The 15,766-nt window shown below is 47.4% G+C and overlaps 1 protein-coding gene across 3 annotated transcripts in view; it reads right to left on the reverse strand.

Annotated features, from left to right (window-relative positions):
- The window catches only part of LOC140484767 (glutamate receptor ionotropic, delta-1-like), an 843,252-nt gene that overhangs the window by 53,780 nt on the left and 773,706 nt on the right, over positions 1-15,766 (reverse strand). For all 3 annotated transcript variants that reach the window (XM_072583588.1, XM_072583587.1, XM_072583590.1), the window contains 2 exons: positions 2,768-2,869; positions 398-595 (listed from right to left, as the gene is read on the reverse strand). In XM_072583588.1, coding sequence (XP_072439689.1) covers positions 398-595; positions 2,768-2,869 — 300 coding nt within the window. The remainder of the gene's footprint in view (positions 1-397; positions 596-2,767; positions 2,870-15,766) is intronic.

Raw genomic sequence — 15,766 nt, forward strand, 5'->3', positions numbered from 1 at the left:
TATAGGACATACCCGGGTAATTTTCCACATTGTTGGGCAGATGCTGACATTCTAGTTGTTGTGGAACAGCTTGGCCAGGCGTGTGACAGGTTCTGGAACACAGGTCTTCAGCCTGATTGCTGGATGTTGGTGAGAACCTGACTGTCCTCTGGACAATGAAAGGCCAAACTCTTTAGTATCTGTTGCTCACTGGGGTATCTTTCCAGAGTTTTCTCAGCATCAGTACATATCACTCCTGACCTGCTTCCTGTATGCATGTGCCCTGAGCCCTGCTCCTTATCACAATCTCACAAACACACCGTTCCTCTGTCAGAGGGTGTGATACCCTCTCAGTGCTGCACTGGAGTGTTCTCCTAGATTATTGGCTGAGTTTACCAAATAAGAAATGAATACTCACCTTGTTAATGAGTTCCCCAATCATTCCATTCCACGATCCATTGGGTAATTGACTGCCATACTTATGGTCCACGGCTTGATAGATCTCGTATTTGAATCCCAAGTGCTTTGCCAGTGCATCAAGGACGTCAATGGAAAACCCCTTGTAGCGTTTCGGTTGTCCCAAGATGTTCTCAGCCACCATTACAAAGGGCTCTTCCTGTGGAGACACACAATGTTGAGCTGGAGGTAACTGTGGGTATTGGTCGTGTGACAGAAAGTGAAGTTTATTCCATCAGCAAACTTGCACAACAGGTTGGCCAGCAGCAAGTGACCAGGGAGAAATCTCAACCTTCTGTGCAAATTTCACCACGTTATTAATGACCATTAGCAATAGGAGTGATTGACATCTCGTTTTTGCATTTTTGCTGCTTTTTAAAGAAAAATGTATTCAAGCAATGAATGATGTGGGACATTAACCAGCACTGAGAGTAACCAGAAGCACTGACAGACTGGCACTCTGCACCATCCCCTTCATACTGTTTCTGAAACCTTGTAAACAGTTGGAGGAAAACTGGAAAAACAAAAAATCCAAACACATCTTTCTGTTCCTCAAAGCTTTGGCCATGAACTGAGACATCAGTGATCCATGCTGATGAATCGAATTTCCACGGTGCTCAGGGAAAACACGTGGCAGTGCAGGAAACTTACTCCAACCCCTGTCAGCTGCAAGGGAGATGCCAAGGTCGGAGTTCCAGGGGTGGGTTAATTATTGGGAAAGAACATAAGAACATCGTGACCGGGGGTGGGGGGATGTGAGGAGGAGGGGAGGATGGTGTCAAGTGGCAGAATGATCGTGGACAATCTGGAAAGTTATTTCAAAGAAACAGCTGAGGCAGGATTGATTTAAGTGAAACTTGAAGTGATCTGCATGATTCTGAGAGGAGAATTTGGGATCATCACACAGCAATGAGGGGAGTTCAGGACAAGAGAGAGGGGAAGTGACAGAGAGGAGTGAGGGGAAGGAGAAAGGGGAGTGACAGGAGGGAGGGAAATGGACGGCTGGAGTGAGAGGGGTGACAGAGAGGTTGAGGAGTGATCTTATTGAGGTTTATAAATGATTTGAATGTGAATATAGGAAGCATGGATCGTACATTTGTGATGACATCAAAATTTGTGGTGTAGTGGACAGTGAAGAAGGTTAGCTCAGAGTACAATGGGATTTTGATCAACTGGGCCAGTGAGTCAAGAAATGGCAGATGGAGTTTAATTCAGATAAATGCGAGGTGTTGCATTTTGGTAAGATAAACCAGGGCAGGACTTACACAGTTAAAGGTTGGGTTCTGGAGAGGGTTGCTGAGCAGTTGTATCACAAGTGGGCAGGATGGTGGAGAAGGCATTAGGCAGGCTTGCCTCCATTGGTCAGACCATTGACTATGGGAGTTGGGTCATCATGCTGCATCTGTAAGGTTTGTTGGTGAGGGAACGTTTGGAGTACAGTGCACAGTTCTGGTTGCTCTGCTTTAGGAAGGTTATTACTGAATTGGAAAAAGTGCAGAAAAGATTTACAAGATGTTACTGGGATTGGAAGGTTTGAATTATAAAGAAAAGCTGAATAGGCAGTGACATTTTCCCCTGGACAAAGTTAAACATCACACAACATCAGGTTATAGTCTGACAGGTTTATTTGGAAGTACAGTACAAGCTTTCAGAGCGCTGCTCCTTCATCAGTAGCTAGTGTGGCAAGATCATAAGACACCAAATTTATAGATACTTGATGAAGGAGCAGAGCTTTGAAAGCTGTATCTCCCAATAAACCAGTTGGACTATCACCTGGTGTTATGTGACTTTTAACATTATTCACCCCAGTCCAACATGGGCTCCTTCACATCATTTTTCTTCTTGAGTGTAGCAGGTTGAGGGGCTTAGAAGTTTATCAAATCATGAGGGGCATGGATAAGATGATTTGCAAAGATCTTTTTCCAAGGGTGGGGGGGGGGGGTTCAAAACTGGAGGGCATATTTTTTAAGGTGAGAGGAGAAAGATTTAAAAGGTACTTGAGGGGCAGTGTTTTCACACAGAGGCTGGTTTGTATATGGAATCAACTGCCAGGTGAAATGGTAGATGCGGTACAGTTACAACATTTAAAAGACACTTGCATCAGTACATGAATATGAAAGGTTTAGAGGAGTATGGACCAACCCAGGCAAATGGAACTAGATTAATTTGGGAAACTTGGTCAGCATGGGTGAGTTGGAGCGAAGGGTCTGTTCCCGTACTGTATGAATCTCTGACTCTATGAGTTGGGGGTGGGGGTTGACAGAGAGGAGGGAAGGGAATGCAGTATTGCATAAGTGTGAACAGTAGTTGAATTGGTGAGGTTTCTAGTTACCAGAATAGTGACCACTTTCAGAGTGACTCCTTGCATGTCACTTTCCAAACGCCTCTCCTGGAGACTCCCATTGAGGCCCTTCACTGGATCCCAGACAGCCAACTGCAGGGGACAAAAACAAGGACACATTCATGAGTCAAACCAGCCTCATCAGCTGGGAGTGGTGATAAAACTTCAAATTTTCTGACATTCTTGCCATGGGTGGACTCAGCTGTCTGTCAGTCTCAAATCCACCTGCTCCGATCATCCTGAAACTCAGCTGAAAGAAGATGGTCACATTTAGTAAGACTTACTTTTACCTGAGTAAGAGGAGAGTCAGGAGATTTACAGTGGACTTGGATTGGATTGAATTATTCTGCGCCATTACTGGGTCCATTTGGGGGAGGAATTACAAAATACTGCAGGAAACAGTTTATATTTCCGACATGACCTCTTGACCTCATGGAATCTGGAAAGGTTTTAAAGCCAATGAGCTATCTTCTGCCGTTGTCATTGTTATAATCGAAGGAAAATGTGGCAAAGTGCACAATGAACTCCCATAGACAGCAAGGAAATAAATAGTTAAAGATTTTGTTTTAATACAACTGCAAACAACGGTGAATGCTGCAACTAGAAAATACTGTACAGGCTCAGTTCCCCTGGCACCTGTTATTCGGTGTTCAGACAATGTGGGCATCACCAGCTGGACCAGAAACTGTTGCCCATCACTGATACCCTTTGGGTGTTGATGAAATGTCATTGAATTGAAATGTTAGCTCTGTTTCTTGCTCCACAGATGCTGCCAGATCTGCTGAGTTTCACTAATATTTTCTGTTTTCCATTTGTTTTAAGCACAGCACATCCTCAACACTGACCCTCTGACAATGCGGCAATCCCTCAGCACTGACCCACCGACAGTGCGGCTCTCCCTCAGCACTGACCCTCCAACAGTGCGGCTCTCCCTCAGCACTGACCCTCCGACAGTGTGGCACTCCCTCAGCACTGACCCACCGACAGTGCGGCTCTCCCTCAGCACTGATCCTCCGACAGTGCGGCACTCCCTCAGCACTGACCCTCCGACAGTGCGGCGCTCCCTCAGCACTGACCCTCCGACAGTGCGGCGCTCCCTCAGCACTGACCCTCCGACAGTGCGGCGCTCCCTCAGCACTGACCCTCTGACAGTGCCCACTCCCTCAGCACTGACCGTCCGACAGTGCGGCTCTCCCTCAGCACTGACCCTCCGACAGTGCGGCTCTCCTTCAGCACTGACCCACCAACAGTGCGGCACTCCCTCAGCACTGACAGTCTGACAGTGCGGCACTGCCTCAGTGCTTTGTAATACTTTGTAATGTTTCCAGCTAGCAATGTGGCCAGCCAAATAGGGGTTTCCGCTCTCTAATGGCAGACATATTGACTTCCTATCTCTCGTGCCACTGTTGTACTTGCAGCTCAGTGAAGCCCAGCTGCAGTTGCAGCTCCTCGGGATTCTCAGATTCTAGTCTGTGGCTAAACATCTTGGACTGAGGTTTGAACCCAGGAGCTCTGAGGGAGGGAGTGTCCTCCCATAGTCCTTGGACTGACATCGCTGGTCATGTATCCCTTGGCATGGAGGGTTACCGGAGGCTAGTTTTGGTTGGATAGTAGTGAAGATGTAACAGTGTGCTAATGTGAATGGACTGGAATGCACATTGCAGCTTGAAGTGCTTGATTGTTATGAATATGTTCATGGATTGTTTGACAGTAACTGGCATTGGTCATTGATCAGGACGCCTGTGTAACACTGCAGTCTCATGCAACTGACTCCTGACAACAGTCAACGGCAGAGGTTCAATATGTGTGATTGATAACAGCAGATGCTGACAGTAGTGAATCACTGATGGAGTTATTTCCACTAAGTGCCCATATCTCATGAAAGCATTGACTTGTTACTAACCAGAGACAGCAGCTGCTATCCTCCTTAGTGGCTATTTCCCAACAATGAGTCCTGGCACTGAAACGCTCGCCAGCTGTTTGACTCCTCGCTAGAAAGCTGGAAGCCTGTGCATTGACTACTCATTGATTATAATCACCCTGCCCTGGATCTTCACTCAGTAAGGCTGCACCATCCTCTAAGGAAGGGCTTTGTAATTTGTCTGTGAAATTTGCTCAGAGGCAGGGTATTCTCTCGTTACTCTCGAAGCGACGCTGTCAGTTGGGTGTTTTTAGTCAATGATCCAGTTAGCAGCAATGCCTCAGGACGGCTATGAATGGAGCACTTTCCGAGCGTGACACTGAGGGAGTGCTGCACTGCCAGGGAAGCCAGCCTTCAAAATGACTTTAAACTGAAAGCTTCTTGGTTTAACTTCAAGCAGAAAGATATTCCTCCTCCTGGTCACAACGTCTTCTTCAACCAACACTAAAAACGAATTAACAGCTCAGTCATATCATGTCAGGTTTAAAGCCTTGCTGTACACAAATGTCCTTGTTTCTGTCACCATATTAATGATCCCTGCAGGTCTCTTTCAATTACTAACTCATGCCCAGACTGATCCCTTCTCTGTTCAGTGAGGTATATCACACAATGTGACATTTAGAGATGCCATTTCGGTAAAGCAGGATGTAAGACCTTACCTGAGCAGAGCTGATAAGTAGATTGTGAGCTACAGCCTGGTATAGTCAGGAGCTGAAGCTCTTTCTGATGTTCTTGGACTGGCAGGGCAGTATAACTGCAATCTCACAGAGCGACCTGACACACACAGTCTCATAGGTAGCAGCTAGCTCCCTCAGAGGTTTCTGTGAGTGTGCTATCATGATACTGTTTGCCACACCATGTCTTCAGCCTTGTCAGCACCACACTTACAAATCCCACTCTCAAACTCCTCCACCTTTACATCCTCCCAAGGGAGGAGTCACCTAATGGACCAAGATTCCAGTGAGCCAGACAATGCCCAGGGGACACAGGTATGAGTCCCATCATGGTCAACCGTGATATTTGATGTTTAACAAATTCTGGAATTCAAAGCTAGCATAATGGTGACCATGTAAACACTGCAGATAATTATTGTTATAAAAGCCCAACAGGTTCATTGATCTCTCTTATGGAAGAACCATCCTGACCTGGTCTGGCTGATAGCAATGTCAGTTTAAGGGCACTTGGGGGAATGGGTGATAATTGCTGGCCTAGACAGCAATGCCCACATCCCATTCAGGAATATCATAAAAAGTCACTTTTGGGTCAGTCTCAATAATTTGCTCATTCTGGCTGAGTGACACTCTGCTCTTTGCTAACTGAAACTAAAGCATTACCAGTTATTCCTGGAGTAAACGGCCTTAACCTGTGAAATCTGCTCAATAAATACTTGTTGATCTGAAGGATCTTGTTGCAGCTTACGGTTCAACAGGATGATGAAACTGTGAATAGGCTGGAGCTCAGCGTCCTGGGAGGGTAATTGCTTAATTGGGGAGGTGAAAGTGTTTGTGGCAGGGGGGAGAAACATTGGCGGCCATTTTCCTGGTTGGAGGTGAAAGGGCAATTTCTGTATGTGAGCTGCTTCTGCTACTGCCCATCAATTACACACAGACACTACACCAGCCAACATTAATGCCGCCTTTAGCCCAGAGTTTGAAAGTAGTGAGAGAAATTGCAGCTTTACTGTCTGCACATAAACTAGGAAAGTGGTCTCCTTGGGGTCATTGAAAGTTTTATTCACAGAACTATACTTGCGACAGGTTGACTTGCACTGATTGGAAAATTATTTACTGAGCTTTCTTTCATTCTGCGGACAGAGGCGATGTTCTTGTTAGTAATTCCAGGGTAACTGTAGAATTATTTAGTTCCAGATGTTATTTTCTGTAGATCATCACAGACTTCATCACAAATAAAAACAACTACAAACTGAAGGGTGGGATGTTGTTTAATGAGTTGATATCATCTTATTCAGCGAGTCAGGCCCGTGGGTCACAACATCCCCCATGACACCATATTCACCATTACACTGCTGCCACAAACTCACTCTAACACCCTCACTCAAAGACAGTCTTCTTGAATCCACATGATCCCCTCTGCAAGGAGTGGGGGAGGGGTGTGATGTTCTTTCTGACACATCAATAACTAGCAACACCCCCTGACCCAGCAACACATTCCCATGATCCTAACCTGCTGCCTGACTGCCTATCACATACCAAATGCTGGAAAACTGTTTATGACCATTGGGGAGGTGGGCTGTGAGTGGGGGTGTGTGCGAGGACCACTGACCCAGAACTTGCAACTCAACACTGAAGCTGAGTCATACTGGACTCAAAACATTAAACCCGTCTCTCTCTTGCTTCCAGAACCATTGAGTTTCTCCAGCACTTTCTGTGTTTGTTTCAGACTTCCAGCAGCTGCAGTATTTTGCTTTGATTGCAATGTAATTAACTCTCCTCTGTCCTCAGAAAGGGTCCAGAGAGCCAATTAATTCCAGGCCATCTGGGAATGAGCATCAAATACCAATGTATCCAGGGGCATTTCATGAACGTTTGAAAAACTGGGAATTGGCCAATGGGAGGTCCCATTTCCTCCGTGGAAACAAATAGAAAATTGTACAAAACCAGAGGAGGGAGGAATAAGTAAGTTTTTCACAGGCTTTTCGGAATCTCAAGCCTTTTGACAAAAACATCTGTCACCTTAGAAGGTTTTGGCTAATGAGTAATCGAGGGTGTTAGAAATGGTCAAACAATTTATTAAGCAGGAGAGCTCAAAGCAAACAGCAATAACAATTCACCTTGAACAGTACTCTTTATGCTGCCAAACCTCTCCAGTGAATTTACAAAGGAGCAGGAGAATCATTTGAACCCAGCAGGAACTTGAGGAAGACAAGCCTGAAAGAAAAGGTGAGGTTTGGAAAGGCAGGATCTTGAGAATGATAGGGCTTGAAAGGGAGGCAGACAGCAGAGATTTAGGGAGTGAGCTCCAGTCCGCTGGCTCTGATCAATATCATCAGTAAGATCAGAATGAAGAGATCAACAACACTGCAGCTTCCTGACTCTCAGATACTTTTCCTCTTTTTTTCTAGCACATCAATCATTGCAAGCTCGCTCATGTCTCAACATCTCCATTCCCCCCTCCTCCCCAGCCCCTGCTGGGCTCTGCAGCACAGGAGCTGACTCAGCAACATGGAAAATCTCACAAAGTAACTGTTGCCCCTTGGAGCCAATGTGCAACAGAGGATGGGTTTAAACACTCACATTCAGATATGAAATTAATTCTCAAGGGGTTTACATTTTCCTGGTTGTGACCAAAATTAAACAACTGCACAAAACAGAGAGTGCAGCCAGGGCTGGGGCCAGAGAGTGCAGCCAGTGCTGGGGCCAGAGAGTGCAGCCAGTGCTGGGGCCAGAGAGTGCAGCCAGTGCTGGGGCCAGAGAGTGCAGCCAGTGCTGGGGCCAGAAAGTGCAGCCAGCGCTGGGGTGAATGAGTTGGGCTGGTAAGCTGAGACAGTGAGCCGTGACTCGGGCCAGTGATAAATGTGAGCAGAGATGATCGCTGATGCTAGTGACAGGGAGCAGTCCCTGTGACGGTGATAGGGGTTTGTGAGGAACGACTAGTTCCGTTTGTGGTTCATGGATGGCTATCTGTCAAATCCAACTTCAAAGCACCTGATCACGGCAGATGGCTCGAACTGCTCCAGGATAGCGTTCCTGTTTGTGTCCCGAACGCTCTCGGTCAGATCCACCAATGTCAAGGCTGTGTTCTTCTCTGATCACTGCCTCCTGCTGGCCGACTGTCACCTGCAGGACGACCAGGGGGCTGGCAATGGAATGTGGGAGCAGAATGTGAAACTGTTGACCCCCAGAAACCGTTGAGGAGCTGAAAAGGGAATCCACAGAACCATGAAGGCCCTCTTTTAGTCTCCAGCTGACTGGTGGGAAATAGTCAAGAGAAACATCAAGAGGTTCTTTATCGTCAAAGGTGTTCAGAAGGTGAGAGAAAGACAAGGAAAACTGTCCAAACTCCAGAACTCCAAAGCAGAACCTGGTCCTGCTGCAGATGATGGGGTTTGATGTCATGGAGAGCTTCAGGAGGTAAACAGGCAGCAAATCTCGGTCTCTGCCTCAGAGGCCTCCAAGATAATCTTCTGGTCCTGGGTCTGCACCAGGGCACAGTATAAGATATGCTTGCATTTCTTCTTCCAGAAGGTGCACAATAAGAACTCCGTGCTTTGCAGCCTGAAGGAAGAACCGGCTCAATAATGTCATCTCAGTCTGACATCCTGAAGATCAGCAAATGCTTTTATGCCAGTCTGTATGATATAATGCCCACAGGACGGCAGTAGGCTGGGTTTGGAGGGACTTCTTTTGGGGGGCTGTTGAGAGGGAGGGCTTGTAGGGGTTTACAGCAGGTATTTGTCAGGGGGTTGGTAATTCAATATTGGGGATTTAGAGATTTGGGAGGGGCATATTAGCAGCATGGCCTACACCTAAATCACAGGAAATTCACACCATATTGTTCACTGCAGACAATCTCCATGGAGTTTACACTGAGACTGACAAGGATTGAAAGGAGGCTGGAGGACTTGCCCAGGTTGAGCTAGGGAGAAGAAATCTCTCGTATAACCTTCACAGAGGAAGTCATTTCTTGGATTAGAAATTATCCTGTTGAGAAAGCAAAAGGAAACAGGCCAATGGGAATGGAGAATAGCTTTGGACTAGTTCCAGGAGAATAAAGTGTCCACTTAAGGGAGAGAGTGGAGTATAAATAGGACAAGGGATTATCAATCATGTTAAAAATCTCACGGGGAAGCGTTTCTGTGTTTTAGACATAAGTTGGCTCTGCTGTAATGTTGAGACACTATTGCTTTGGTTTTATTTGTTACAGTACTAATTAAATGTACTAGTTAAATAGAACAATGTACAGGGTTATAAGGAAAGGAGAAAGTGAGGACTGCAGATGCTGGAGATCAGAGTCGAGAGTGTGGTGCTAGAAAAGCACAGCCAGTCAGGAGCATCTGGGGAGCAGGAGAATCAACGTTTCGGGCATAAAGAAAGGCAATAATATAACGCAAAGTTTGAGAGACAGAGCAGACATGATAGGCTGACTGGTGTCTAACTGCTCCATAACTAATTCTATAATTCTGTCAGCTGTGCTGCCCATCTTCAAAGGTCAATAAATCCTTCTGCAGGCTGTGTGTTGGAGATTTGTTTGTTTTAATTCATTTCGAGAATGAGGGTGTCACTGGTTAGGCCAGCATTTACTGTCCGTCCCTAATTGCTCAGGGAGATTGAACAGTTAACCACATTGCTGTGGGTCTGGAGTTACATGTAGGCCAGACCAGGTAAGGATGGCAGATTTCCTTCCCTAAAGGACATCAGTGAACCACAGATGGATTTTTCCAAAATTGATAATGGTTCCATGGTCATAATTAGATCCTTATTTCCAGATTTTAAAGATCACTGCACAGAGGTCAGAGTATCTGCTTTCCACATGTTCCCTGGTTATTTTTGATAGATCCCTTCACATATTTTTATGGTTGTCTACAGTTCCACAGGTCCCTGATTAAGAACGCTTGGTCTAAATGGGACTTATATCCCTAGAAATACGTCAAAGGAGCCACAGCTCTGTTTTATTGCTGCACTTCAACAGATTTACAGGGCTGCCATTAATTTGCCTCTGACTAATAACATATTTCCATCGCTTATGAGAGAATGTACAGAGAACCCAAAAAGAGAAGAAATATTTCAATAAAGCTATCTCTATTTTTAACTGGAAGAATGTTGAATGGTCAGTTTCTTGGTCCTTACTGTAATTTTCTTTCTAACCCACATGCCCTGAACAGTTTGATTGACAGCACTGCAGTGTAACCCTGACTTATCCCAGTTCCATTATTGGATGCAAATGGTTGGTGAGCAGTGACAGGGCAGTTAATTCCATCCCAGTGCTCACCCCCACCCACACATTCATCAGGGCCTTTGAGCAGCTTTCACAAGTGGAGACTCTGCCAGATTTTACTCCTTAAAACCAAAAAGGGGGCCACTGAAACTGATGATCCCTCACCGAAACTCGACATTATGTCTCTCAGGACAATACAGACATCAAACCTGATTTTATTCCCTGCATGGGTATGTATTACACTAAACATTCAGTCAACCAGGTAGCACTGTGAGAGCCTGTAACCATTCTGAAATATAATATGAATATTGCAAACTTTCTTGAAAAATGAATTTACAGTTTGGTTTTAACATATCAAGTTGGAACCAAATTCTGATACAAATTCAGACTTTGCTGTTAGTTTATCCCTGTGTAATACGTAAAGGAATTTAGCTGATATCTTTCAGTCTCCCTGTGGGTCCATGGTTCACTCTAATTTCTCTCCACACAGATGCGCCTCGTGTCTTGTTTCCTTCCAGGAGTAGATACATGAGATTAGTCCGACTCAATTCCCCTTCACTCAGTGAGGAACAGCCATTGCACAGAAAGAGTCCGGGAGTGTGTGGGATTGAGTTGATGGTTACTCTACCATTACATCTATCGATCAATTTATTTTAACAAGTTATTGTTGACATCTCCTTGGAAGCATGCAGGTTCGACCTCATGGTGCAATTTATCTTCGGATCATTTCCTTTCCACAGGATTGATCAAACCTGCATCACATGGTGCCACCTGACACCCCCTATCCAATCAGAGAGCAGCATTAAGTAAACACAGGGATTATGAGCACAGGCTAGAATGAGGTGACACAGTGCTAGACTCAGCTAAATTGCAGAACAATATGTAATAGCTATTACTGATTCCCAGTATTGCCTGAGCAATATCAAACTAAATGCAAAAATTAATCAAACGTCTCTGACATGCAGCTGAAAGATAGCACAAGATTGATAATATTGACTGTACTGAGATGCTGAGCTGGATAATGAATAGTCAAACAGTTCTCAAGAAGACTTATGCAGGTTTGAAACATTAATTCTGTTTCTCTCTCCACAGATGCTGCCAGATCCACTGAGTTTCTCCATCACTTTCTGCCAAGAATATTAACTTGAGTCAGGACTGCTAAAGTGGGAAGGAATGGCAGCAGCTGAGTCTGATAGATGAAGGAGATGAATGTGTCTTCATTCTTTCCTCGATAAAGCTTGTGTCTGACGGCTGATTAGTTGTAGAAGACAGACATGATTGGATCAAGGAGTCACTGTAAATCTCCCTGCTTTATACACCCACCGCTCACATACTCACGGGACTGACCCTGGCACCACCTCCCATGGTAAGGTGCCCAACAGGTAGGTACTAGCGGAAGTAAAGACCCCAAGAATTGTGAGATAGTAACTGTTCTCTCTTTCAATACCAGGATTACACAATATATTAAAATAAAAAGACAAAAACTCAGACAGCTGCATCATTGCTGTCTTAAAGAGTGGGATCCTGATGGAGTTCGGAACAATGTCATCTGTTCGAGGAAGGTGCCAAATTCTGGTAAAATCTCCGAAAATACCCAGCTGCAGCTGCATGGAATTAACAGCTGGGATAATGGAGAGACTGTCTTCACAGATTCCAAAAGGGTAGCCCCAGGATGAAGAGAAAAGAACTCCAGCTGAGGCCAGGAAGACGAGAAGACCAAAGTAGCAATAAGAATCCAAATTTCAGTCATCAGGAAAAGAGATATTAGTTGGGCTTTGAAGAGGTCGGAGTAATGTCCGTCTGAAGAGCTGAAGGTAGGAAGAGTTTTCGGATTAAATGGAAATGGTTCAGCTTTTTGTGGGGGAGGGTGACTGGTGACATTGGCCATCTGATGAAAGTGGATGTAGTCTAATCACAAGTGACATGATTGGATGCAGAATAGAGGAAGTCAGATTGAGAAAGAAGACACCTACTGAGTGACACCTTAACAGGGAGAGGTCTCCCACTGCTATTTGTCAGATCCACTCGCCTCAAGAGAGAACTTTGACAATGAAGCACTGCTTTAGTATTAACCCTATTAAAGTGACCCTCTGACAGTACAACACTCCCTCAGCACTGACCCTCTGACAGTGGGGCACTCCCTCAGCACTGACCCTCCGACAGTGGGGCACTCCCTCAGCACTGACACTCCGACAGTGGGGCACATCCTCAGCACTGACCCTCTGACAGTGTGGCACTCCCTCAGCACTGACCCTCCGACAGTACAACAGTCCCTCAGCACTGACCCTCCGACAGTGTGGCACTCCCTCAGCACTGACCCTCTGACAGTACAATACTCCCTCAGCACTGACCCTCCGACAGTACAACACTCCCTCAGCCCTGACCCTCTGACAGTAAAATACTCCCTCAGCAATGACCCTCTGACAGTACAATACTCCCTCAGCACTGACACCCCGACAGTACAACACTTCCTCAGCAGTGACCCTCTGACAGTACAATACTCCCTCAGCACTGACCCTCCGACAGTGCGGCACTCCCTCATCACTGACCCTCTGACAGTGCGGCACTCCCTCAGCACTAGCCCTCCGCCAGTGCGGCACTCCCTCAGCACTGACCCTCAGACAGTACAACACTCCCTCAGCACTGACCCTCCGACAGTACAACACTCCCTCAGCACTGACCCTCTGACAGTACAATACTCCCTCAGCAATGACCCTCTGACAGTACAATACTCCCTCAGCACCGACACCCCGACAGTACAACACTCCCTCAGCACTGACCCTCTGACAGTACAATACTCCCTCAGCAGTGACCCTCTGACAGTACAATACTCCCTCAGCACTGACCCTCTGACAGTGTGGCACTCTCTCAGCACTGACCCTCCGACAGTGTGGCACTCCCTCAGCACTGACCCTCCGACAGTGCGGCAATCCCTCAGCACTGACCCTCCGACAGTGTGGCACTCCCTCAGCACTGACCCTCCGACAGTGCGGCCCTCCCTCAGCACTGACCCTCTGACAGTGCGAAACTCCCTCAGCACTGACCCTCTGACAGTGTGGCACTCCCTCAGCGCTAACCCTCCCACAGTACGGCACTCACTCAGCGCTGACCCTCCGACAGTGCGGCCCTCCCTCAGCACTGACCCTCCGACAGTGCGGCACTCCCTCAACACTGACCCTGAAACTGTGCCCACTCCCTCAGCACCTTCATAGGTGCGGCACACACTCAGCACTGACCCTCTGACAGTGCGACACTCCCTCAGCACTGACCGTCGGACAGTGCGGCATATCCTCTGCACTGACCCTCTGACAGGACAACACTCCCTCAGCACTGACCCTCCGACAGTGCGACACTCCTTCAGCACTGACCCTCTGACAGTGCAGCACATCCTCTGCACTGACCCTCTGACAGTGCAGCACTCCCTCATCACTGACCCTCCGATAGTGTAGCACTCCCTCAGCACTGACCCTCCAACAGTGCGACACTCTCTTAGCACTGACCCTCAGCACTGGCCCTCCAATAGTGCGGCACTCCCTCAGCACTGACCCTCTGACAGGAGAACACTCCCTCAGCACTGACCCTCCGACAGTACAACACTCCCTCAGCACTGACCCTCCGATAGTGTGACACTCCCTCAGTACTGACCCTCTGATCATGCAGCACTCCCTCAGTACTGACCCTCTGATCATGCAGCACTCCCTCAGCACTGACCCTCCGACAGTGCGGCACATGCTCAGCACAGACTCTCCGACAGTGCATCGCTCCCTCAGCACTGACCCTCTGACAGTGCGGCCCTCCCTCAGCACTGACCCTCCAATAGTGCGGCACTCCCTCAGCACTGACCCTCTGACAGGAGAACACTCCCTCAGCACTGACACTCCGACAGTACAACACTCCCTCAGCACTGACCTCCGACAGTGTGACACTCCCTCAGCACTGACCCTCTGATCATGCAGCACTCCCTCAGCACTGACCCTCCGACAGTGTGACACTCCCTCAGCACTGGCCCTCTGATCATGCAGCACTCCCTCAGCACTGACCCTCCGACAGTGCGCCACATGCTCAGCACAGACTCTCTGACAGTGCGAAACTCCCTCAGCACTGACCCTCCGACAGTGCAGCTCTTTCTCAGCGCTGACCCTCCGACCGTGCAGCACTCCCTCAGCGCTGACCCTCCGACCGTGCAGCACTCCCTCAGCACTGATCCTCCGACAGTGCGACACTCCCTCAGCACTGACCCGCCGACAGTGTGTCGCTCCCTCAGCACTGACCCTCCAATAGTGTGGCACTCCCTCAGCACTGTCCCTGCGACAGTTCGACACTCCCTCAGCACTGACCCTCTGACAGTGCAGCACTCCCTCAGTATTCACCTTACGACAGTGCGGCACTCCCTCAGCACTGATCCTGTGACAGTGCGGCGATCCCTCAGCACTGACCCTCCGACAGTATGGTACTCCCTCAGCACTGCCCCTCCGACAGTGAAGCACTCCCTCAGCACTGACTCTCCTACAATGCGGCATTCCCTCAGCACTGACCCTTCGACAGCGCAGCACTCCTTCAGCTCTGACCCGCTGACAGTGTTGTACTCCCTCAGCACTGATCCTCTGACAGTGCAGCACTATCCAGTAAGATGACTGATGGAATACTATACACTCTGGAGCAATTAGGCAAAAGTGAGGACCGCAAATGCTTGAAATCGGAATCTAGATTAGAGTTTTGCTGGAAAAGTACAGCAGGTCAGGCAGCATCCGAGAAGCAGGACAATCGATGTTTCGGGCAAGAGCCCTTCATCGGGAATGAAGGAGTTTTGCCCGAAACGTCGATTTTCCTGCTCCTTGGATGCTGCCTGACTTGCTGTGCTTTTCCAGCCCCACTCTAATCTATCCATTCTAATCTGGAGCAACAAGCAACAATAAACTGTGAAGTCCGGGGTGGGCTGCATTTGAATGTGTAATTAGTGGGGAAGCTCTTATTAATTTGAGCACTGGGCTGTACTTAACCAAAATTTATTTTTAAAGTAATTTTTAATGGCTTTATTAAAAGATTTTCCTATTTTTCATCAACAGTAAAGTGGCAGGCTGTATCTCAGAACATGAAAGGTAAAACTACACTTCCTGCCACAGATTTATCTTAAACATTTGATGCTGTAGTCTCTGAAATGCAGCAATGTGGGT

This window comes from Chiloscyllium punctatum, chromosome 13 (assembly GCF_047496795.1).
Source record: "Chiloscyllium punctatum isolate Juve2018m chromosome 13, sChiPun1.3, whole genome shotgun sequence".
Classification (NCBI taxonomy): domain Eukaryota; kingdom Metazoa; phylum Chordata; class Chondrichthyes; order Orectolobiformes; family Hemiscylliidae; genus Chiloscyllium; species Chiloscyllium punctatum.